Source organism: Macaca fascicularis, chromosome 12 (assembly GCF_037993035.2).
Source record: "Macaca fascicularis isolate 582-1 chromosome 12, T2T-MFA8v1.1".
NCBI classification, from domain to species: Eukaryota; Metazoa; Chordata; class Mammalia; order Primates; family Cercopithecidae; genus Macaca; species Macaca fascicularis.
Genome location: NC_088386.1, coordinates 21,058,318 through 21,083,527, shown reverse-complemented (window position 1 = coordinate 21,083,527; position 25,210 = coordinate 21,058,318). Strand labels below are relative to the sequence as shown.

Here is a 25,210-nt window from a genome sequence, read left to right as displayed (position 1 = left end):
TCTGGATTTTATGTACTAAAGCCTTAATTTTATTACTCAAGTGTAATGTTCTATTTTAGAACATCACCTATACTGATTACTCCCATGCACTGTTCATAAACTACCATAATGGCAGAAGTATGCATCAATTTCTCATACTGTCAGTCACTACTAACCTTACCTCTCAACCTGCCTTCAGCACATAATGAGAATTCTCAAATGCTATTTTCCCAAAATAAGTCATTGCTTAAATAGTAAAATAAGTTATTTTTAAAATAGCTTAATTAAATAGCTTAGTTAAGAAGATCAACTGTAAAGCTGGTATATGAAGGCCCTGAGAATTCTTTTTTTGGGGCGGAGGTTTCTTTAGTTGTTTTGTTTGTTTGTTTATTTTTGAGATGGAGTATGCTCTGTCATCTAGGCTGGAGGGCAGTGGCACAATCTCAGCTCATTGTAACCTCCACTTCCTGGAGTCAAGTGATTCTCGTGCCTCAGCCTCCCAAGTAGCTGGGATTACAAGCACCCACCACCATGCATGACTAATTTTTTTGTATTTTTAGTAGAGACTGGGTTTCACTGTGTTAGCCAGGCTGGTTTCGAACTCCTGACCTCAAGTGATCTGGCCACCTTGGCCTCTCAATGTGCTGAGATTACAGGCGTGAGCCCTCACACCTGGCTAATTTTTGTGTTTTTAGTAGAGATGGGGTTTTGACATGTTGTCCAGGCTGGTTTGATCTGTTTGACCAGATCAAGTGATCTGCCTGCCTTGGCCTCCCAAAGTGCTGGGATTACAGGCATGAGCCACCACACTCAGCCTTCTTTGTTCTGTTTTGTTGTTGGGAAGGTTTCTTTTGTTTTAACAAATGTTGCAATTGTTTTTTTGTTTTTTGGGTTTTTTTGGTGGGAAAATGGAGATATAAGTCATTAAAGAAACAGATTCTTTAAAATATAGAATGGGACAAAAGATTCAAGTACTTTTTAAACATTATTCAGTATAGATGACAGTGGACTGTTACACATTTTATATATATAGCTATGCTGACATCAGTTTGTTTTATTTGCTCTTCTTAAGAAAAAAAAAATTAAGGCCAGGCATGGTGGCTCATGCTTTTAATTCCAGCACTTTGGGAGGCTAAGGCAGAAGGATCGCTTGAGCCCAGGAGTTCAAGACCAGCCCAGGCAACATAGGGAGACCCTTGTCTAAACAACAACAACAACAAAAGTTAACCAGGCATGGCAACATGCACCTATAGTCCCAGCTACTCAGGGGACTGAGGCAAGAGGATCTCTTGAGCCCAGAAGGCTAAGGCTGCAGTGAGCTGTGATCGCACTACTGTACTCCAGCCTTGGTGACAAAGTGAGACCCTGCTTCAGAGAGAAAAAAGAAATTTTTTTAAGTATAGAAAGAGAGGTGGTTTAGGTTATGGTTAAGGCATTAAATTGAAAACAAACAGATTAAGAAAGATTCCTTAATTAATGGTAAGTTTTTGTTTGTTTGTTTGTTTGTTTGTTTTTTAGATGGAGTCTCACTCTGTCGCCCAGGGTGGAGTGCAGTGGCGCAATCTCGGCTCGCTGCAACCTCTGCCTGCTGGGTTCCCTGCCTCAGCCTCCCAAGTAGCTGGGATTACAGGCACGCGACACCACGCACAGCTAATTTTTGTATTTTTAGTAGAGACGGGGTTTCACCATCTTGGCCAAGCTGATCTTTAAATCCTGACCTCGTGATCCACCCACCTTGGCCTCCCAAAGTGCTGGGATTACAGGCGTGAGCCACCGCGCCTGGTCTCTTTAGCACCTTTCTCTGACCAGCTCCGTGGGTGGTAGCTAACATTGTGTCGTCTGTGGAGTCTGTGGAGAAACTGACTAGACCAAGCAAAAACTTGTGGAGACTGAAGGAGATCATAAAGGAGTCGGTGATGATGCTACAGTGAAGTCTCCCATGTGGAACTCCTGATGGCATTTTAGCATCTTATTAAATATCAGTTGATAACAAAAGGCCACCAGGCATTGAGGATAACCTCTCATGTGAAAAACAGAAACCAAAACAAACATCCAAGCCAAGAATGAGAAACAAAAGCAACAGAGACAATGTAATGAGCTGAAGAAAATGTAAAAACAAAACAAAAAACTACCATCAGTAGCCACAGAGAAGTAAAAATATTGTGCTCATGAAACAAAAAAAAAAAGGAAAAATCAGAGAATACAACAAGCTCTTAGAGCTTAAAACTTTAATACCAGAAATTAATAATTAAATAAGGAAAGAAAGAAGGATAATGAAGAAATTACCCAGAAGTAGAACAAAGATATAGAAAAAGTGAAGAAAATTAAACAATCTGTTCAGAAACTTTTTTCTTAATAGGAGGTCTAGAAAGATAAGATAGAGGAAGAAAAAAATAATTTAAGAAAACTTCCCAGGACGGAAGGATACAAGTTAATCTGATTGAAAGAAAGTACCTGCTGAGCACTTTGGGAGGCCGAAGTGGGCAGATCATGAGGTCAGGAGATGGAGACCATCCTGGCTAACACGGTAAAACCTGTCTCTACTAAAAATACAAAAAATTAGCCAGGCGTAGTGGCGAGCGACTGTAGTCCCAGCTACTCGGGAGGCTGAGGCAGGAGAATGGCGTGAACCCAGGAGACAGAGCTTGTAATGAGCTCACGCCACTGCACTCCAGCCTGGGCGACAGAGCAAGATTGTCTCAAAAAAAAAAAAAAAAAAAGGAAGTACCTACTGAAAGCCAGGTGCAGTGGTACGCCTGTAGGTCCCAGCTACTTAGGATGCTGAGGCAGGAGGATTGCTTGTGCCCTAGGAGTTTGAGCCCCATCTGGGTAACACTGAGACCCCATCTCTTTAAAAAAATAAAAAATTAAAAAAGAAAGTACCTACTGAGCATCTACTATAATGAATGGGAAACCAAAACACACTAAAGCCATCACTCTTCTGATTTTTTGCTTTGAGTTTTTTTCTGGATATCTTTTACTCAATCGACCATTAATTTTGTTCCCTTGTTTTCTGTCCTTTTTACCTTTTCTTTGTTGAACTACCTCTATGTGGCATGACATCCACTTTTATGATTTTATCCACCTGCATGTCCATGATTGTTCTCCAATACCTACATCCAATTCTCTCTCTCTTTTTTTTTTTTTTTTTTTTTTTGGAGACAGAGTCTCTCTCTGTCACCCAGGCTGGAGTTCAGTGGCACCACTTGGCTCCCTGCAACCTCTGCTTCCCGGGTTCAAGTGATTATCATGCCTCAGCCTCCCAAGAAGCTGGAATTACAGGCGTGCGCACCATGCGCAGCTACTTTTTGTATTTTTTGTAGAGCTGGGGTTTCACCATGTTGGCTAGGCTGGTCTGGAACTCCTGACCTCAAGTGATTCGCCCACCTCACCCTCCCAAAGTGCTGGGATTACAGGCATGAGCCACCATGCCTGGCCTCAGTTGACTCTCTCATGGACTCCAAACCTGCTTCCTGGAATCCTCTACCCCAGTACCACTAGTTCTCATACATTTCTAAAAGTGAACTTGTTTCCTTATCTCTTGTTTTTTGGTCTTCTAATGAACCTATTTATCTTTCTGTATTTTCTATTGCAGTAACTGAAAATATCATCCCTACCATGTTATAAGTCAAAAATCTAGGAGTCTGAGGATTACTCTAGGCCCCTGCATCTTCCTCATCCCTCATGTTCAATCAGCATGTCCCATCAGATCTTGCTGATAGCCCCATATGTCCTGAGTTCTCAGGAACCCTCCTATTCCCCATTCATCCCTCAAGGAAGGGACAATCAAGGGTCATTAGACATTTGAAGAGAAAATCTATAGCATGAAAAAGGTAAGCAAAAGTAAACTAATACACAGATTGATCCTGAAGATAATTAAAAAAAAACTCTTAAGTAGTAGTTTCAGATTTGAAATTATATTGCCCATAAAAATAAAATGAGAATATGGTTAAAAAAAAATAGAGAATAACAAGGAACTTTTAGATGGTAAAAATATAACTGCCAAACTAAAATAATAAGGGTTGAAAGATAAGTAGAGGAAAACTAAGAGTTTACAGGGTAAAAAGACAAAAAGAAGGAAAATATAGTAAAAGATAAGACATAAATGTATAAGTCTAACATTCTACTAATAGGAATGCCAGGAAAAGAGAAAAGAGAAAATTAACAGAAAGGAACTATCAAAGAATAATAAAAATTTTCAAGAGCTAAAGATAGTAGTATTCAAAATAAGGTATCTTCGGTGCTGAGCAGAATTTTTAAAAGCACATGAATATAGATTATATAGAGGTAGATCAGTGTGAAATTTTAAAACACCAGAAATAAAAGTTCCTGAAGAGCCCTAAAAGAAAGCAAAAAGGTGCAGCCTACCAAGAAACAACATCTTCAGCATCAACAGATGTTGGAAGAAACAGAACAATGCCTTTAAGGATTTGAGAGGTCAGGCATGGTGGCTCATGCCTGTAATTACACCACTTTGGGAGGCCAAGACAGGTGGATTACTTGAGCTCAGCAGTTCAAGACCAGCCTGGGCAACATGTTGAAACTCAGCCTCTACAAAAAATACAAAAATTAACCAGGCATGGTGGCATGCTCCTGTAGTCCCAGCTAGTTGGGAGGCTGAGGCAGGAGGATCACTTGAATCCAGGAGGTCAAGACTCCAGTGAGCTGTAATTGCACCACTGCCCTCCAACCTGGGTGACACAGCAAGACCCTGTCTCAGAAAGGAAGGATTCGAGGAGAATCATATGCCCAGCAAAACTACTGAATAAGGATGAGGACAAAATCAACTCATTTCTAGATAGGCAAGGACAGAAAGTTTACCTCTCTTGGAAATACAGTATGGTTTAACTAGAAATAGCTGATAGAATTTGTTCATGTTTGCTGAACATTTGCTAGTATTTTCAAAATTCTGCAAGCTCTCTTTGCAGTTTTATTGTATAGAATAGAATATTTTCTTTAAATGTTTAATTCTTTTTGTTTCTTTGTTACCTTTTTTGTTTTTAAGAGATAGGATCTTGCCATATTGCCTAGACTGGGACTCCTGGACTCAAGCAATCCTCCTTCCTCAGCCTCCTAAGTAGCTAGGACTACAGGCGCACGCCACCACACCTGGCTAATTTTTCTGTTGTTTGTAGAGACAGGATCTTGCTATGTTGTCAAGGCTGGTCTTGAACTCCTTGTATCAAACAATCCTCCTGTCTTGGCTTCCCAATGAACTGGACTACAGGCATGAGCCACTGCACTCAGCCTGTTACCTTTTTTTTTAAAACACCAACTTCATCAGTCTATTAATCTCTTTGCTTTCCTCCACCCTTTTTTTTTTTTTTTTTTTTTGACATGGAGTCTCACTCTGTCACCCAGGCTGGAGTGCAGTGGTGCAGTGTTGGCTTATGCAACCTCCACCTCCCAGGTTCAAGCGATTCTTCTGCCTCAGTCTCCCATGTAGCTGGGACTACCGGTGCATGCCACCACGCCCAGCTAATTTTTTTTTTTTTTTTTTTTTTTTTGAGACGGAGTCTCGCTCTGTCTCCCAGGCTGGAGTACAGTGGCCGGATCTCAGCTCACTGCAAGCTCGGCCTCCCGGGTTTACGCCATTCTCCTGCCTCAGCCTCCCGAGTAGCTGGGACTACAGGCGCCCACCACCTCGCCCAGCTAGTTTTTTGTATTTTTTTAGTAGAGACGGGGTTTCACCGGGTTAGCCAGGATGGTCTCGATCTCCTGACCTCGTGATCCGCCCGTCTCGGCCTCCCAAAGTGCTGGGATTACAGGCTTGAGCCACCACGCCCGGCCCTAATTTTTGTATTATTAGTAGAGACAGGGTTTCATCATGTTGGCCAGGCTGGTCTCGAACTCCTGACCTCGCGATCCGCCCGCCTCAGCTTCCCAAAGTGCTGGGATTACAAGCATGAGCCACTACGTCTGACCGACCCTTTCTTTAATTTCCCTTATGCATTGTTTTAAAAATCATATCTCGTGGTTAATGATTTCATTCTTTATATTTATCTGAATTCTGTATATTTCACAACTAATTAGATAACTTTTTATAGTATTTGAGAATGTATAAATTAGCCATGCAAAATAAGAGTTCTACATTATTTGGAGTAGTGGGGTAGGGGAGAGTTTTTTTCCCTATGATAACATGTTTTTTTTGTTTTTTTTTTTTGAGATGGAGTCTTGCTCTGTCGCCCGGACTGGAGTGCAGTGGCCGGATCTCAGCTCACTACAAGCTCCACCTACCAGGTTTACGCCATTCTACTGCCTCAGCCTCCCGTGTAGCTGGGACTACAGGCGCCCGCCACCTCGCCCAGCTAGTTTTTTTTGTATTTTTTAGTAGAGACGGGGTTTCACCATGTTAGCCAGGATGGTCTCGATCTCCTGACCTCGTGATCCGCCCGTCTTGGCCTCCCAAAGTGCTGGGATTACAGGCTTGAGCCACCGCGCCCGGCCAATAACATGTTTTAATTTTACAAATAAGGGAACAGCCTAAATTTTCCTTCCTTATTTTTTCGCTTCCTTTTTTTTTTTGAATTTTTATACTGTGGTAACATAAAATTTGCCATTTTAACCATTTTTAAGTGTACAGTTAGTGGCATTACATTCACAGTGTTGTGCACCCACCACCAGTATTTCCAAAAATTTTCCATTACCCCAGAGAGTCTATAATTATTTAGCAATCACTCTCCATTTGCCCTTCCCCTCCAGCCTCTGGTAACCACTAATCTTTCTGTTTTTATGAATTGTATAATTCTTTCTCATACAGTACCACTAAGAAGTACAGATAATATTCACTTTGTAAAATATCATTTACAATATATGGTATTTTGCTATCATTATCTACAGGGTCTGTCTTAGTTATCTATTACTGCATAACAAATTGCTCCAAAACTTAGTGTCTTAAGACAATAGCCGTGTATTATTTCTTATAGTTTCTATGGGTGCAGGATTCAACCAGGGTACAACAGGGATGACATGTCTCCTCCATGATGACTGTGGCCTTTCCTGGAAGACACCCACGCTAGGGGCTGATAACTTCTCTGAAGGCTTGTTCACTCATGTGTCTGGCAATTGGTGCTGTCACCTGGGAGCTTTTCTGGGGCTGTCAACTGGAACACTGCAGGCTTTCTCCATGTGGCCTGGGTTTCCTCACACCAATGGTGTCTAGGTTCCCAAGGCAAGTGTCCCAAGAGAGAAAGAAAGGGAGTGACAGAGGGCCAGCCAAGTTGAAGCCATATTACTTTCAATGACCTAGCCTCAGAAGTCACATAGCATCGGCTGGGCATGGTGACTCACGCCTATAATCCCAGCACTTTGGGGGCCCAGGGCGGGTGAATCACCTCAGGTCAGGAGTTCAAGATGAGGGCCAACATGATGAAACCCCGTCTCTACTGAAAATACAAAATTTAGCTGGGCGTAGTGGTGAACGCCTGTAATCCCAGCTACTTTTGGGAGGCTGAGGCAGGAGAATTGCTTGAACCTGGGAGGCGGAGGTTGCAGTGAGCCAAGATTGCACCATTGTACCCCAGCCTGGGCGACAAGAGCGAAAAACTCTGCCTCAAAAAAAAAAAAAAAAAAAAAAAAAGAAGTCACACAGCATTATTTTAACTGCATTCTGTTGGGTGAGACAGTTACAAAGGTCTACTCAGGTTCAAGGAAGAAGAACATAGATCCCACCTCTCAATGGAGGCATGTCAGTGTCACATTGTAAGAAGAGCATATGAAATGACATAAGAATTGGTGTGACCATCATTGAAAATATATTCGGCCACAGCGTGTTTCTAACATAGCTCCCAACTGCACCTCTAAAACTAAATCCTTTAATTTACCCTCACTGTAGCTAATAAACCATGGAGACAGGTATCCTACTTTCTGTAATAGGAAACTGAGATTCACACATTGAAAAGATGAAAAACATGCAATGGTATAGCTGTTCTTAAAAAAAAATACATTTCTTGAAAACAAGGTTATTATTAAAATGTGTCTACTAAAGAAGCTGTCCTAATTAACAGGTTTTTTTGTTGTTTTTTTTTTCCCCCCCAGGGTCTCACTCTCTTGCCTCAGCTGAAGTGCAGTGGCACAGTCACAGTTCACTGTAGCCTCAACCTCTCAGGCTCCAGCAATCTTCCCACCTCAGCTCCCCAAGTAGCTGGGACTACAGGTGCACGCCACCACTCCTGGCTAATTTTTGTTTTGGGGTTTTTTTTGGTTTTTTGGGGGTTTTTTTGTAGCAACAGGGTTTCACCATGTTGCCCAAGCTGGTCTTGAACTCCTGGGCTCAGGCAATCCTGCCATCGCAGCCTCCCAAAGTGCTAGGATTATGGGCATGAGCCACCACACCCAGCCTAATTAACAGCTTCCTGGTCAAGATGCTTCTTGGTCAAGAAAACATTTTCATATGAATAACATTATGTATGAACATTGTGTTTATAGCTTGGGTGTGAAAGCGTTTTTTTAGGTCCTTGATTGTCCTGAAATATTTGAATACACAATTGCCTTTTTTCCCCTGACATACATTTAGGGTAATGTATTAAGTATATTTTTATTATATAACTGCTCTAACCAAGTTATCTTACCTCTCTAAAGCTGCAGTTTCCTCCTTCAAAATGTGATAATAATAATAGTATTGACCTCACAGAACTGACATGAGGATTAAATGAGTTAATATATGTAAAATGCTTGGCACACAATAAGTGCTAAGAAAAAAGTTAAGACACAGGAAGTACATGGATATGTTTTACATATATATATGTATGTATATATGAAGAGTCATACATATATATATGTATGTATATATGAATTCATTTCCAAAAGGTATTTAAAGGATAAGGCAATATGGTTAATTAAAATATTTTGTTAAGCTCTTTTATGTAAGAAGAACATATTAGATTGCTTCTTACTTTGATAACTACTGTTTGCTTTTCCTAGTTCGAAAAAGAAAAACAGCATGATATTCGATCATTTTTTTTACCACAACCTAAAAAAAGACAGTTGATGACCTCCTGTGATGAATCAAAGAGATTCCAGGAGGAAAATACTGTAGTGTCATCAGACCCTACAAAAACAGCTGCAGGAGATACCATCGATTATGAAAGTGATGTTGAACCTGAAACTAAAAGATTGAAATTGGCCACCTCAGATGACCACTGCAGTCCCTCGGAAGAGATACCATCCCAGTCCAGGGAAATCAGAACTCCACTCATGGAAAGTGTCCAGGAGGCCAAGGCCCAGTCAGCCACCCCAGCCTTTCCTGTAGAGGGCTGGCAGTGTCGTTTCTGCACATATATCAATAATTCAGTGTTACCTTATTGCGAAATGTGTGAGAATCCTCAAGGCAGTGCTGGTGAGTATATAGAAGGTGACCATGGAGGTAAGGGCTGTTAGTGGTGTCTTCAGATAACCTGTGCTTATAGAGACTGCTGTTATCCACAGATAGTGTGACTCAGCACAACTTTAGCTTTTAAATTGGAATAAGAGCTTCATATAGTGAAGAATGAATTTATCCCTTGTGGAATGTGAAAAGCTCCTGGTTCTGTCAAGAATGTATATCCCCAAACGTCTGTGATATGGCATTAATTTGGCACAAATGGACATTTCTGATTAATGTCAGCAGGATATGAATTCAGTGGGCAGGAATAGAAGCTCTGTTGCTATGGTAGCAAATATGCCTTATACTCATAGACTTACTATTTTCTCTCCTCTGTAGCTAATACTTGTTTTTAAGGAAATTGTGGATTATTTTTATGTTTAAATAGCAAAATAATGTAATGTCGCTTCTTTGCCTAGTCAGTATACATTGTGCCGTGGTTTTTGCTTTTCAAAGCATCAAAATTGCTCTATGGATCAGTCTTCATTTGTGAACCGATTTGATGTCTGGCTTTTTTGAGTTTATTCTTTTTTAAAACATATTATTTTAAAGTTAGAAATCATAAATATACCTCAAGTATGTTTTTATAGCATGGGATACCATTTTCTGATGTTTAGTTTCTGAAATGATTATTAATACCCATGGTTGTCATACATCCGTATTCTTGTTTCCAATTCCATAGAGCATTTTTATAGTAATAAAAATGCCAAGCTGACAGTTTTGGAAACTGGAAGTACACATTTTATTTTATCATTTGTAATAATTGTACACATCTAATTTTGCATCATACATTAATTCTTCAAAATATTGGCATTGACAAAGACTCAGCTAAGATATAAATTCTGATATTGCAGTTCCTTCCTCCTGCCTTGCTCTTCTCTCTGTCTTAATTTTGATTTGAAGGAAAATGTAGGGAGGAGCTGAGTCTTCCCTCTTTCACTTTGGGTGCTTCTACCAAAATTGACAAGTCTGCCATGTGGGTGGTGGTTATATTTGTATGTGGGCACCTGTTGTCTGTGAACTAAATTGGAATCACATGCTTATTCCATGTAATATCTCTGTCACAATTAGCATGATTCCATGCAATTCCCAACTGCTACAGGCAATAAAAATAAGTTCTATTGTGACTATGAAATAATGTCAGTTCACATTAAATGTATAAGTTGAATGATTTAGCAACAAAAGTCATAATTTAATATGGGTTTTATAGTTCTGATTTTTCCTTTGTGATACCAAGAGCAACAATGAAAATTTCTAGACCTGGGATTTAATAAGGAATCTCTCAAGCAACTTAAAAAAATAAAAACTACCTTTTGTGAATATGAAAGTCTGATTAGAGAGAAATAGATAGTCTATGTAACAGTGATATTACTATATATAAAAATATAATTATTAGATTTATATTTCTACCGCTACCACATCTAATACCCAAATCTTCTCCTCCCTGTTCTTTACTACATCATGCTAAAAACCTGGGCTGTATCTTTGGTCTCTTGCTCACCTCCCACACTCAACCCATCAGGTAACCTCCAAATAAATCTTGATTCCAACCACTTTATCTTTATTGCTACCATCCTACTCTAAAGCCACTATCTTTCTCCCAGACCTCAACAGTCTCCATATTAATCTGATCCTTCAGTGCACAGCAGCCAAAGTGATCCTTTATTCCTTTGCCTAAAACTCTTTAATGGCTTCCAGTTACATTTAGAATATTTAGACCAAGAATATAGGCCCGAGTCGAAGCTTCCTAGATCCATGAACAGCTCTCAGCTCAAACGGGACTCCTTTCAGAGCTTGGTCCTCATGACTTTTGCTGTAGGAGTGCTCTCCAAAACCTTCTTACAAAAAAAAAACCTTAGTTGTGTCTTTATCTGAAAATATACTATTTACCTATTTGTTTATTTTATTGTCATTCTCTGCCATTTAGAATGGAGTCTAGAATGCAGGGATTTCTCTGTCCTGTTCCTGCTGTCTCTTCAGCATCTAGAATAGTACTGGGCATATAGTAGGCTCCTGATAAATGTTTTGAACATATGAATAAACATTATTCACTTTGTTTCTTTCTGTAAGACCTACCTGTTACATTCTTTTTACTTTTAAATGTAAATTATTACATTTTTGTAATAATTTTTATTTTAATAGTTATGCAAATAGATAGCCTCAACCATATCCAGGATAAAAACGAGGATGATTCTCAGAAAGACACCTCCAAAAAGGTTCAAACTATCTCAGACTGTGAAAAAAAAGCCCTTGCACAGTCAGAACCTGACCAGTTGGCTGACAGCAAGGAAGAGACATCAAAAATTGAGAAAGAAGATGGACTTACATCCCAGCAAGGTAATGGTAAGTCTTGTTTCCATTTCTAGCATCCAAGTAATAACCATATACTTTCACACATAATACTGTTATTAGATTAGTAATTACTACCTTGTTCCAGGTTCCTTTTACTCTCTTTTATATTAAAAAATACCAACCATTTGTAACTACATACTTAAACACCAGATGGCTGGAAGAGCTGAGTATGTCTGTTGGCATTCAGACATTACACATAGAGCAAAACCGATAAATAGCTACATGTGCTGCCACCAGGCCTGTTGCCCAGCCTCAACCAAGCCTAGCTCATTCACACAGTAAGGGTGTTGTTTTGATATTTGGGAGGTGCTTTGGACAAAACAGTAAGACTGACAGATAATTAACTAACACTTAGCATATCATTAATCCTTTACACAAAAATTGTTGTAAATGGTTGCACTTAATTAGCATATTTTTTTAAAAGTATTTTAAAGAAAATGTTTTTAGGGAACATGATGTCAAGACTGTATGAATCATGACTGCATTTGGAGCCAACCATACAGTGTTTCAGATTTATTTACTTTTTGGTTGATTCCTTTCATTATTTATAGCTGTGATGGTTAGCAAATACCAGCCTGTATGTCATACTTCACTATCATTTATGGGCCAGCTGGCAAGAGACTGAGTACTTTTGGGTTATTTTCCTTGTTACTCATTTAGTGACCATAGTAACATACAGGTTGATATTCTTATTAACACAAACCCAATAGTTGGGATGAGACTGTTGAAGTTTTTCTTCTAAGTTAGTTGCTATTAAACACTAATACAATTTAGAGTCTGACTCATAGCTTTAAAATGAAATGTTCATTTAAGAATTTCTGAGCTCAAGGCATCCTCCTTTCTTCTTCTCTCAGCCTTCCTTCTAACTCCTCAAGGTCTTCCCAAAGAATGTCTTGGAATGGATCTGTTTAGGTCTGTTCATTTTAACAGCTTTTAAGTAGACAGTGTAGACTCAGGTGGGTTATACTCTTTGGTGTCTCTAGTTTTCTTTATCTTACTGTGAGAAACTCTCAACTGCTGATGAAACTCTGGTTATGGGACAGCATATGGCTCAGTGAACTAAATAGCAGACTAGGAACCAACACCTGGCAATTGTCATCAACGGGGCTATGGATCTCTTCATCTATGGCAGGGAAATATTGGCTTGTTAGTTGTACGTTGGTCTCTTGATGAAAACATGTTAGCTTGTACTTACAAATGCTTTTTAGAAATCACTTTGGGGAGGCTGAGGCAGGAGAATGGCGTGAACCCAGGAGGCGGAGCTTGCAGTGAGCTGAGATCCGGCCACTGCACTCCAGCCTGGGCGACAGAGCGAGACTCCGTCTCAAAAAAAAAAAAAAAAAAAAAAAAAGAAATCACTTTGAAGTTCTGTTCTGCCAATGAAATTTGCTTTGGCCTCATTCACTCCAGACAATGCCAGCATTTACCCCTTACCTATTCCTGTTTCCCTTTTTTGACTTTTCAGATCATTGGGCTGAGAATTCCACATAAGAGGTATGCTTCACATCTTTCCACTAACATGAATTTCAATGAAAAACAAACAGAAAACAAAGGAAGCACACTATGTTAAATGCTTATTCTACCTACATATGCTCTTTTAGAACCAGAGTGATATGTACTACTCTAGAACTGTAGTTTTGTTCTCTCTGGAATTCCAGGAGTTTGGAAGAATAACCATAGGTGCATTATCTATAGTCTCAAATCATTAATCTACACTTCATGGCAACACTGAAAAGAAAAATATGTTCCCTAATGTAGCTGATAGCTATCAAGAATTAATATCAACTGATTTGGAATTGTTACAGTTATTTTTATCAAAGAATGGCTTCTGATCTTTAAGCATTAATGCATAGTTCTTCAAAGAAAACTGCCAATTAAGCTATGACACAATACCTTAATGTTAGCCCAGACCAGGCCACATCATCCTCTGTTGCTTTGACATTTCTTTCATGTGCTCTGAGGGATTTGGCAATTTCTCCTGCTGTCAGTTGCTTTCTTTGGCATGTAATAGGCAACCCTTTTGAACATCTCAGTAACCAAATGTAAGACATCTTCCTCTATTTGCAGAGCTCTCGTTTCCTTTGGTACCATGAAGCACTCCATTATTCCTTTACAAGAAAATAAGATATTTTGGTTATTCCTCCAGTGATACACATTTGCTCCTTTAATATCAAGTTTATGCTTTCCTGGTCTGTATCCAAGTTTTATGGTATATATGATAACTTTTCATTTCAATACCAAATCATAGTGAAAAAATTTAAAGACATTTTAAAGGTAATAAAGTCAATACATATAGTAACAACAATGCATATACCTCATGTGTAGTGTAGAAGTGACAATAGTATTACAGCTATGACTCAGCTTATGCATACTAAGGCAAAGACAACTGTTTTACAACTGCCACATGGCCAGCAATGATTGTAAAATGCCATCGTTGTTATTGACTGTAAGACATGCCAGTTTCAGAGATGTTAAAGTACATTTTTGAATTTACAAAATAAGGGAATAATTCATAAATCAGGTTTGTAAAGTGGTCAGTGCCTTGATTAGAAAAATAATAGTATGATGACATTGCCAAGTAGAATGGCAAACAAATCATAGACTTCTAGGTCTGGGAAAGTACTTTAAAAGATCACTGAGGAACTGTGAGAGAAGGTAAGAGCACAGACTCTGGAGCCAGCTTGCAGGTTTTATGTCCTCTTACTAGGCATGTGACCATAAGTTAGCGTGCCTCAGTTTCTTCCTATGTAAAATGCACTATTTATTTCTGAAAGGTATTACTGTATGTACCTACAACAGTGCCTCGCACATTGTGTGTGCTCACTAAATGTTAACTCTAATTATTATTTAGACCTGCATTGATAATCCTGTATCTCCTGCAAAATATATTGGACAGTAGGACTAAGAAAGGGCTAAATAAGAAGAGATTATCAGAAAAGAAGCTTGTCTACTTATCTTCTTTTGTGAATGTCAGGCACCAGGCTCCAGGGAATCAGGCATTTAAGTGGCCCTCAACATAGCGATGTTGCTGCTAATAATCAAAATGGTGCTTATTCAGCCTCAAATCTACTCTAGCAAAAGGAATAGATTAGTCTAAACTTCAAGACCAATAACAGCTCTTATTGGTGGAAATTCTTCCTTATGCCTACCTAACTTGTATTTTTTCAGCTAATTCTGAATCTGTTTGTTTCTTGTTAGGTCATTAGCAAAAATGTAAAACAATTGGTTACCATATAAGCCGATATGCTCTTCAATGGCCTACTGTGGTAGTTTTATTTCAAGGCTAGACAATTACTTTTTGTTAAATATATTGATATTTTTGATATAGCTATTTCATCATTCTAACCTACACATGATTAAAATAAGCTATTTTAGATAGAGAGTAGATAAGCCTTCAGGTTCTCTTTTGTCTTCTTTAATAGAACAGTTGAAGAGTTCAGACACTTTGCCAGTGTATGACACCTTAATGTTTTGTGCAAGTAGGAATACTGACCGGATTCACATCTATACTAAGGTAAGCGTCATGCAGAGTCTGTAACTTGAAACATAAAAAAAGACTTCCTTTTTTCACTTTTCAGTGGAGATACTTAATTTTATTAACAATGAGATAAGCATCTAGTTATTTTCCTCCTTAAAGCTAATTCTCAAATTTCTGTGTTAAATCTAAAGACAATGAGAGGTAAAACCACACAGTCTTTAAGAACATAGACTTCAGGGCCAGACTACCTCAGTTCAAATCTGTTAGTATGTAATCTTGGACACATTACTCAACTGCTGTGTGCTTCAATTTCCTCAACTGTAAAATGTGGTATACCCCATTTACCCCATTTATGTGATTATTACACATTGTATGCCAGTATCAAATTATCTCATGCATCCCATAAGTATATAAACCTACTCTGTACCCTTAAAAATTAAAAATTGTTAAAATAATAAAAAATAAAATGCAGACAGGATTTGTTGCAAAGATAAAATGAGCTGAGTCCTGTAAAGCACTTAGGACAGTGCCTGGCCTACATGAACTCTCCATAAATGTTAATCCTGCACTGATCACTTGCAGCAGCAGGAGCAGCAGCGTCTTTACAGAAGCCTAGACCTGCCCATTCATGTTGAGTAAATGCTAGGAAGCTTGTGTCAGATGATTGCTGATTCCTGCCATAGGCTAGCTTAGTAGTACCCAAACTTTTTAGACTCAGGACCTCTTTGCACTCCTAAAATTTATTGAGAACCCCAAAGACCTTTTGTTTATATAGGTTATATCTATTGATGTCTACTATATTTGAAATTAAAATGGAGCTTCTCAAAAATACTCATTTATGGTCGGGTGTGGTGGCTCACGCCTGTAATCCCAGCACTTGGAGAGGCTGAGGTGGGTGGATTACCTGAGGTCAGGAGTTTGAGATCAGCCTGGCCAACATGGCGAAACCCCCTCTCTACTAAAAATACGAAAATTAGCTGGGTGTGGTAGCGAGTGTCTTTAATCCCAGCTACTCGGGAGGCTGAGGCAGGAGAATCGTGTAAACCTGGAAGGTACAGGTTGCAGTGAGCCAAGATCGTGCCACTGCACTCCAGCCTGGGCGGCAAAATGACACTCTGTCTCAAAAAAAAAAAATTTTTTTTCATTTATTCACTTAAATGTGAATAATTAACAATTACATTTTTCTATTTTTTTTTTTTCTCACCCTGTTGCCCAGGCTGGAGTGCAGTGGCACCATCTCGGCTCACTGCAACCTCCACCTCCTGGGTTCAAATGATTCTCCTGCCTCAGCCTCCAGGTAGCTGAGACTGCAGGCACCTGCCACCACACCTGGCTAATTTTTGTATTTTTAGTAGAGATGAGGTTTCACCATATTGGCTAGGCTGGTCTCGAACTCCTGACCTTGTGATCCGCCCACCTCAGACTCCCAAAGTGCTGGGATTACAGGTGTGAGCCACCACACCTGGCCATTTTTTTGTTTGGTTGTTTTTTTTTTTTAGAGAGAGAGGGCCCTTTTTTTTTTTTTTTTTCTTTTTTTTGAGACAGAATGTCTTGCTGTGTTGCCCAGACTGGTCTCAAACTCCTGGGTTCAAACAGTCTGCCACCTCAGCCTCCTAAAGGTGCTAGGATTACAGGCGTGAGCCACCATGCTTGGCCAACAATTTTTTTTTTTTTTTTTGAGACGGAGTCTTGCTCTGTAGCCCGGGCTGGAGTGCAGTGGCCAGATCTCAGCTCACTGCAAGCTCCGCCTCCCGGGTTTACGCCATTCTCCTGCCTCAGCCTCCGGAGTAGCTGGGACTACAGGCGCCCGCCACCTCGCCCGGCTAGTTTTTTGTATTTTTAGTAGAGACGGGGCTTCACCGTGTTAGCCAGGATGGTCTCGATCTCCTGACCTCGTGATCCGCCCGTCTCGGCCTCCCAAAGTGCTGGGATTACAGGCTTGAGCCACCGCGCCCGGCCGGCCAACAATTATTTTTAAGTGAGGAAATGCATATTTTAAGATAAATAAACCCATTATATATTTATATAAATAACTTTTTTTATTTAAAATAATTATATTTTCCAAGTCAAAAAAATATTTAGTGAGAAGATTGTCATTGTTTTACATGTTGAGCAATTTTCTCTGAAGTCTTAATGGAAAACAGTGGGATTCTGGTATCTGTCTCTGTGTTAGTTTGTTGAGACAGCATTTCATGTAGCCACTGGAAAAAGTCACCATACGTTTGTGAAAGAATGAGAGTGGAAAAGGCAAACAGTATCTTGCTATTGGTATGAAAACACGACTTTCTGAAAGTGAGAATCTATGGCCTGGATAGATTATTAATACTTTTATTTGGTCTAAAATTTTTAATTTCTTTTTTTTTTTTTTTTGAGACGGAGTCTAGCTCTGTCACTCAGGTTGGAGTGCAGTGGCACAATCTCGGTTCACTGTAACCTCCGCCTCCCAGGTTCAAGCGATTCTCCTGCCTCAGCCTCCCGAGTAGCTGGGATTGCAGCGCCCACCACCACACCCAGCTAATTTTTCTATTTTTAGTAGAGACAGGGTTCCACTGTGTTGTCCAGGCTGGTCTTGAACTCCCGACCTCGTGATCTGCCTGCCTCGGCCTCCCAAAGTGCTGGGATTACAAATGTGAGCCACTGCGCCCGGCCTAAAGTTTTAAATTTCTAATCTTTATAAGTATAATAAGATAGTATTTGAAACTTTTAAAACTCATGGTCCATTATATCGATGTTTAAAAGATAATATGTTGGAGATGACCAAACTTTCCGTTACAGGTTTTCTACTAAACCAAATATAGATATAGATAGATAGTGTACCATGTAATAATCTTCTCTTAGGAGGAGATGGCTAGGATCATGAATACCAGCATCCCCAAGCAGCCTCTAGCATAGGACAATAACTGAGAGAGAGACACCAAGAACCAAGCCAGGCAGTAATCAATTCTCCTCTTACAGGTGTGGAGCCTGATCTACCATGTGGAGCCTCTGACATGGTGAACCAGGCTACAGGGAGCACCAGTGACTCCTTTATTCATCTTGAGGCAGGTTTAAGTGCCTGAGCCACCCTCATCCCCCATGTTGGGAGAGCTTTAGGCCATGCTTCTTTCTCAGACCATCACAGGAGAGGGACAGAGAAATGGTCCCAAGAGGGGCTTGAAGGTAGACAAAACCAAAGGACAAACACCAGGCAGAGCATACCACAGAAATCCAGAAGCCCTTAAATTCTTTAATCTTTTTTAACTCTATACAGTGAAAGCTCTGCCTCTTGGATTACCTGATCAGTGTTGTATCCCTGTTGGGGTGCAGACAGAGAACTGCAGGCTCCTGATAGAGGGTATAATGCACCTGCTGCCAAACCAAACCACAGCGACCACCTCGCTGACCCGTATTCAGGCTCTGCCGCCAGCCTAGTAGCCTGCTTCTTCTTGACATTTCTGTTAATGGTATCAAATATAGTTTTATGACTGTTCTAAATACTTACATGTCTCTTTACCATAAAATGTTATCACCCAAATAATTTTCCAAACACAAGACACTGAGCAGATGAATTGTTGACATATCTTTTCACAACCAGAGTAGAGCTGAAATGAAAGCTTTCCTTTTCACCTTAAAAGAGCTGAAGTAAGGCTGGGCACAGTGGCTCATGCGTGTAATCCCAACTCTTTGGGAGGCCGAGGCAGGCGGATCACCTGAGGTGAGGAATTTGCAACCAGCCTGACCAATATGGTGAAACCCCGACTCTACTAAAAATACAAAAATCAGCCAGGCGTGATGGCAGGCACCCGTAATCCCAGCTACTTGGGAGGCTGAGGCAGGAGAATCACTTGAACCCGGGAGGTACAGGTTGCAGTGAGCCAAGATTGTGCCACTGCACTCCAGCCTGGGCAACAGAGTGAGACTCTGTCTAAAAAAATAAAAATAAAATAAAATAATTCCTAGTTCACGGCCTAAAAGGATACCCCTTTAAAGGAAGAGTAGTAACAGACATTTAGCATCCTGTGTCGTATTAGAACTGTTCATTTCAGCCAGAATCCCATGTCTATATCAGGGTTTAGAATTACATACCAATTTTTTTTTTTTTTTTCTGAGATGGAGTCTCTCTCTGCTGCCCAGGCTGGAGTGCAGTGGCGGGATCTCGACTCACTGCAACCTCTGCCTCCGGGGTTCAAGCAGTTCTCCTGCCTCAGCCTCCAGAGTAGCTGGGATTACAGGCACGTGCCACCACGCCCAGCTAATTTTTGTATTTTTTGTAGAGACAGGGTTTCACCATGTTGGTCAGGCTCATTTCGTGCTCCTGACCTTGTGATCCTCCCGCCTTGGCCTCCCAAAGTGCTGGGATTACAGGCGTGAGCCACTGCACCTGGCCTCAAAATTTTTAATCAGTGCGTACTTTTTGTATGTTTTTCTCTAAAGTAATTGTGGGAGCTGTAACTTTTTTTTTTTTTAACTGAGAGAATATGAGTTCAACTATTGATAAAGTAGATTTTCGTATGAGAGATTCTTCCCATTTATAAAGGAAATACCTCTACTGCACCGCTGTATGTGGTTACTTTGTACCCTTAAGATTTCAGAGGCTGGGCATGGTGGCTCATTCCTGTAATCCTAGCACTTTGGAAGGCTGAGGTGGAAGAATCACTTGAGCCCAGGAGTTCAAGGTGTTAGGATCACATGAGCCCAGCAGCCTGGGCAACATGGTGAAACCCTGTCTCTACAAAAAATAGAAAAAAATTAGTCAGGTGTGGTAGAATTTGTGCCTGTAATTCCAGCTACTTGGGAGGCTGAGGTGGGAGGATCACATGGGCCCAGGAGGTTGAGGCTGCAGTGAGCCGAGATCACGCTGTTGCACTCCAGCCTGGGTGACAGAGTGATACCTTGTCTCAAAAAAAAAAAAGGGAAAAAAAAGATTTCAGGATGTTGTGCACCGATGGTTGGGACCTAAATGCAGTTCCACTTACTCTCCAGGTGGTACTATTGGCAGACAGTCCTCATTGACTGATACTGTGACATTGCTTTGGGGGAGCAAATTTTTAAGTAACTTCTCTAGAATTGATCTTTCTGCCTTCTCTTTACTTCCTTGTTCCTGTAACAATGGACAGACTTATCATTTGGTGAAGGTTATTCAGACTATTCCTTGATACCCTTCTTTGACGTGATACTTATGTTGTCAGTGAGTATAAAGAAGTTTATTTGCAAATTTGGGAATGGTTGTGCTACTGTTAACTTCAAGGATATAATATTCTTCTATGTTAATTTGCAGTGTATAATTTTATTGTTTTGATACGTATTTCCAAGATTAGTCAATAGAAAAGAGTATGACACAGCAGTAAACAAAGCATTCCAGGCTGAAGGCAATAACCTTGGGGTAGGCATGGGCAGTGGAAGCACCCAGTGTGGTAGAGAGCCTGCCTCCCCTTCTTGGCTCACAGTTTCTCCAGAGGAGCCATTTTGGTGGACCCTTGTCTAGAATGTGTCACCTCAGTTTTTCTTTTAGGAGACTAGGCATATTGCGTCAAAATATAATTATTTTCATTTAAAATAGTTTCTAGTGCCTATACAAAAATGGATTGTTAGTGTCTTCCTAATCTATCATCAGGGTGGAAAACAGATGAGCTGTAATTTCATTCCTTTGGATATAAAATTAGACCTTTGGGAAGATTTACCAGCAAGCTTTCAGCTGAAACAAAATCGCTCACTGGTAAGAATAGTTTTAAATAAAATGGCTTTATTTACTTTAAATAAACTTGTTTTAATAATTTTAATGATCATTTTGAGTTTAAGTTTAAAAAAGCACTTTGTGTCATGTTATAGAGTCAAATCACTGGTTGCATTTTCTTCAGTCTAGGTGGTGCCTATTAATTACCCGGTGCTAAGAATATATGTGAAATCTGTTTCCTTGGCAAATGATCACACCTACAGTTGCTGTTTCTGTGGATAGAATCATCCTCACATTATTTAATTTCTCATTCACAGGATTAGCAACTGTGATATTTGTATCTGCTAGAATCACATTTTTTCTACTAAGGTTAAGTTCTAACAATGACAAATTCCAAGAGCAGAGATAATACCTTATTGGGTGATTCTTGATTCATTAGCAGAAGCACCAGCATGCAGCTCCAGGCCCAGTTCCTGCCAGGGAGGTCTTAACACTCATCTGTGGTTGATTTTCCTTCACTGCCAAGAAGGGTCATCATGCGCAGGGGCTAACCCAGCATGCTGTGTGCCATTTTTACAAGAAAATGGTGATTATTTTTTTTACCATTTGAGTGGAAATGAAGCATTGCCCATAGGTCAGCTATACCTGTTTTAAATGAAAAGGGAACAGTAAGCTATTTATTTGGAATAATCTAATCCTGATTCTCAGAGTCCCAAAAAATAGCCAGTTATATATACTTGACTGGTACCCCTACTAAAAATGTCCCAGATTTATTGATTTTCTTTTCCTGTGAAAACTTAGGCATCATTTACAAAGCGATTCTCAGATGTTGCACTATCATTCTGTCACCTAGTTTTGCCTTGACCCCAGCTGGGATATGTACTTCCAGACCTTTTTTGGTCTCAATGAGCATATTATCACTGTTGATCTATGTGTGTTAAGGGCATACACTGCATGTCCTGAAACATGCCTTTAGAGAAGCTTTGGATTGAAAAAGATCTCTTGGCTGGGTGTAATGGCTCACTGCTGTAATGCCAACACTTAAGGAGGGTGAGGTAGGAGGATCACTTGGGCCCAGGAGTTTAAGAGCAGCCTGGGCAACATAGTGAGACCCTGTCTCTACAGAAAATAGAAAAACTAGCCAGGTGTGATGGCATGTGCCTGTAGTCCCAGCTACTTAGGAAACTAAGGCAGCAGGAGGACTGCTGGAGGTCAAGGCTGCAGTGAGCCGTGATCATGCCACTGCACTCCAGCCTGGGCAACAGAGCAAGACCTTATCAAAAAGAAAAAAAAAGTATCTCTTGAGAATGCCGTAGGTAGTTCACAATAAAGATATGAAAATTGCGTCAAATTGAAGAAAGCATTAGGTTGTGGAACTCAAAAGCCTATTTGGGGGACATAACAAAATAGCAGTTTTCTGATGTTATAAATAGGCTCACTTTCAAAGGAAGATGACTGTGAGCTGTTAACTCTTTTTATTATCTCATTTTCTGCCAGATTTTGAGATTTGTTCGAGAATGGAGTAGTCTAACTGCCATGAAGCAAAGAATAATCAGGAAAAGTGGACAGCTATTCTGTAGCCCAATTCTTGCTTTGGAAGAGATCACAAAGCAACAAACCAAACAAAATTGCACCAAAAGGTATGAGTTGTCTTTTTTTTTTAATTTTGTATTATATTACTTTTCATGGTTCTTTCTACAGGAGGGTCTGAGGCATCTTTTGGAACTATTAATGAAATCCTGATGAGTTATGAGAAAATTATGCATAAAATCACAGCCATATTATTTCATAACGACATAATTATATGTTTAGTGAATTTGATAAAATCTGCTAAAAGAGATCAGGTTGTCCAGATCTTACTCTCCATGAGTCCCATTCATCAACAAAAAGACCAGAGTCACAGGATGGTGCAACCTATGACCTGCCAAGCCTGGGACACTTATTAGCAACAGGAATACATTTTACTCTTAGAACATCAGAGCATGCCTCTGGACCCCATCTGCTTGGCCCCGCTGTGGGGGAGTATGATGCTGTGCAGCAAGGGAGCTGGTTCTGTTTGAATGCATCACCACCCAAGTAATGGAAGATAACTATAATCAGGTCCATGATTAGAAATGAAATAAAAGGAAAGGTTGACTGTCAGATATTTGTGACTGTTTTGCCCTTATCATTACAGGTTCCTTTCTAATCTCTGTACATTTGATTTCCTTCCTTGCCATCACAATCATCTTTATCAACTCAAGTCTCTCCGTGTGTGATCTCAAATCCCCGTTCTTTGTAAACTCTTTTCTTAGCATGAAGCAAGGATTATCAGGAAAAGTGGTCTGCTGTTTTGTAGCCCAGTCCTTGCTTTTGAAAGAGATTGCAGGCTGGGCGCCGTGGCTCATGCCTGTAATCCCAACACTTTGAGAGGCCAGGGTGGGTAGATTGCATGAGCCCAGGAGTTCAGTGATCAGCCTAGGAAACATAGGGAGACCCTGTCTCTATAAAAAAATAAAAATTAGCCAGGTGGCGCACTCCTATAGTTCTGGCTACTCAGGAGGCTGAGGTGGGAGGATCACTTGAACCTGGGAGGTTGAGGCTGCAGTGAACTGAGATTGTACCACTGCACTCCAGCCTGGGCAACAGAGTGAGACCCTGTCTCAAACAAAACAAAACAAAACAAAGAAATTGCAAAGCAACAAAGCAAACGGCAGCATTGGCAGAGAAAGCCCTTTAACTCTTGCTGCCTCCATACACCGGTAATCTCTCTTCATCCTTGTATTTCATCAGTTTGTCAGAGAGGTTTCCTTTCTCTAGCTTTTTCATTTGTTTGTAAGAACAAGGAATAATACTTATGATAAATTGTTAAAGGTAGATATAAATTATAAAAAAAAAAAGGATGGAGACACAAGCTTTACTATGCACAACTTGCTATTACTGACATAGAAATTGTCTAGAAGGATACCTGAGAAATTTTTATCACGGGTTTCTCTTGGACAGTGGTTTTCAATTGGGAGCAATTTGGTCCCCTAGGGTGATAGTGTCTGGAGACATTTTAAATTGTCTCAAGTAAGGGATGTGACTAGGGAGTATCTAGTGGGTAGAGACCCAGGATGCTGCTGAGAATCCTACAATGAACAGGATTGCACCCCCCAAAACAGAATTATCCATTTCAAAATGTCTATATTACCACTGTTGAGAAATCTTGCTCTAGGGCATAAAACTTGAGGATTTGTGGAGGTAGTAGGGACTTTATACTTTATGCCAAGATTACAAACTCATTTGACTAAAAACAAAACAAGAATCACAAATCAATGAATGAGGTCAGTTATAAAACTAGAAAAGGATGAGATATGGGCTGAGACTATGTCAAACAGGCAGATTTGGAACCCATGAAGTCATTCAAATTCAGATTTAAAAATAAAATATTGGGCTGGGCATGCCTATAATTCCAGCACTTTGGGAGGCCAAGGAGGACAGATTTCTTGAGCCCGGAGTTCAAGACCAGCCTGGGCAACATGGCAAAACCCCATCTCTACGAAAAACAGATAAATTAGCCAGGCATGGTGGTGCATGCCTGTAGTCCTAGCTACTTTGGAGACTGAGGCGGGAGGATCACCTGATCCCCTGGAGGTCGAGGCTGCAGTGACCCATGATTGCGCCACTGCACTTCAGCCTGGGAGACAGAATGAGACCCTGTCTCAGAAATAAAATAAAATAAAACAAAAATTAAATTAAAATTAAATTAAATTAATGAAATTTAAAAATACTGGCTAGCCATGGTGGCTCACACCTGTAATCCTAGCACTTTGGGAAGCCAAGGTGGAAAGATCACTTGAGGCCAAGAGCTTGAGACCAGACTGGTTAACATAGCAAGACTCTATCTCCACAAAAACCCAAAAAATAGCCAGGTATGGTGGTTCACGCCTGCAGTCCCAGCCATTCGGGAGGCTGAGACAGGAGGATCACCTGAGCCCAGGAGGTCAAGGCTGCGATGAGCTGTGATCATGCCACTGCACTCCAGCCTGGGTGATAGAGCAAGACCCTGTCTCAAAATGAATAAATAAATTTAAAATGCTGTATGAGTATAGTAAATTGATACTGTATGAGTACAGTAAAGCCCTTTGACTAATTGAATTTATCTATAAGTTGCCAGTTTTGGACTCTTGGCCTGAAGTCTTCTGTAACGGTTGATTTTTTTTCCCATGGGCATGTGCCATTTTCTATAAAAATACATTTAAAATATATGTGTTACATATTTTTATATATATATATACCCACACACACATGCTCACACATAAGTGCACACATACACACACACATATATCAAAAAGCACAATGCCTATTTTATTTTTCTCAATACTTCCAGTCCTCTCAATCTTTCTCATTTTTGTAACCAGTCTTT

The 25,210-nt window shown here is 40.1% G+C and overlaps 1 protein-coding gene across 35 annotated transcripts in view; it reads left to right on the top strand.

Moving 5' to 3' along the window:
* ZRANB3 (zinc finger RANBP2-type containing 3) overlaps positions 1-25,210 on the top strand; it is a 321,730-nt gene that overhangs the window by 266,361 nt on the left and 30,159 nt on the right. For 25 of the 35 annotated variants that reach the window (XR_006691008.3, XR_012421091.1, XR_012421090.1 and 22 more), the window contains 5 exons: positions 8,902-9,316; positions 11,483-11,683; positions 15,115-15,206; positions 20,764-20,865; positions 22,321-22,463. Coding sequence is in view for 29 of the 35 variants with exons in the window: in XM_045366986.3 (XP_045222921.2) it covers positions 8,902-9,316; positions 11,483-11,683; positions 15,115-15,206; positions 20,764-20,865; positions 22,321-22,463 (953 nt within the window). In the remaining 6 variants the exon portion in view is untranslated. Of the gene's footprint in view, positions 1-8,016; positions 8,337-8,901; positions 9,317-11,482; positions 11,684-13,157; positions 13,187-15,114; positions 15,208-20,763; positions 20,866-22,320; positions 22,464-25,210 lie in introns of those variants that run through there. The other 10 variants (XR_012421088.1, XM_074008959.1, XM_005573009.5 and 7 more) reach the window with 4 other exon arrangements.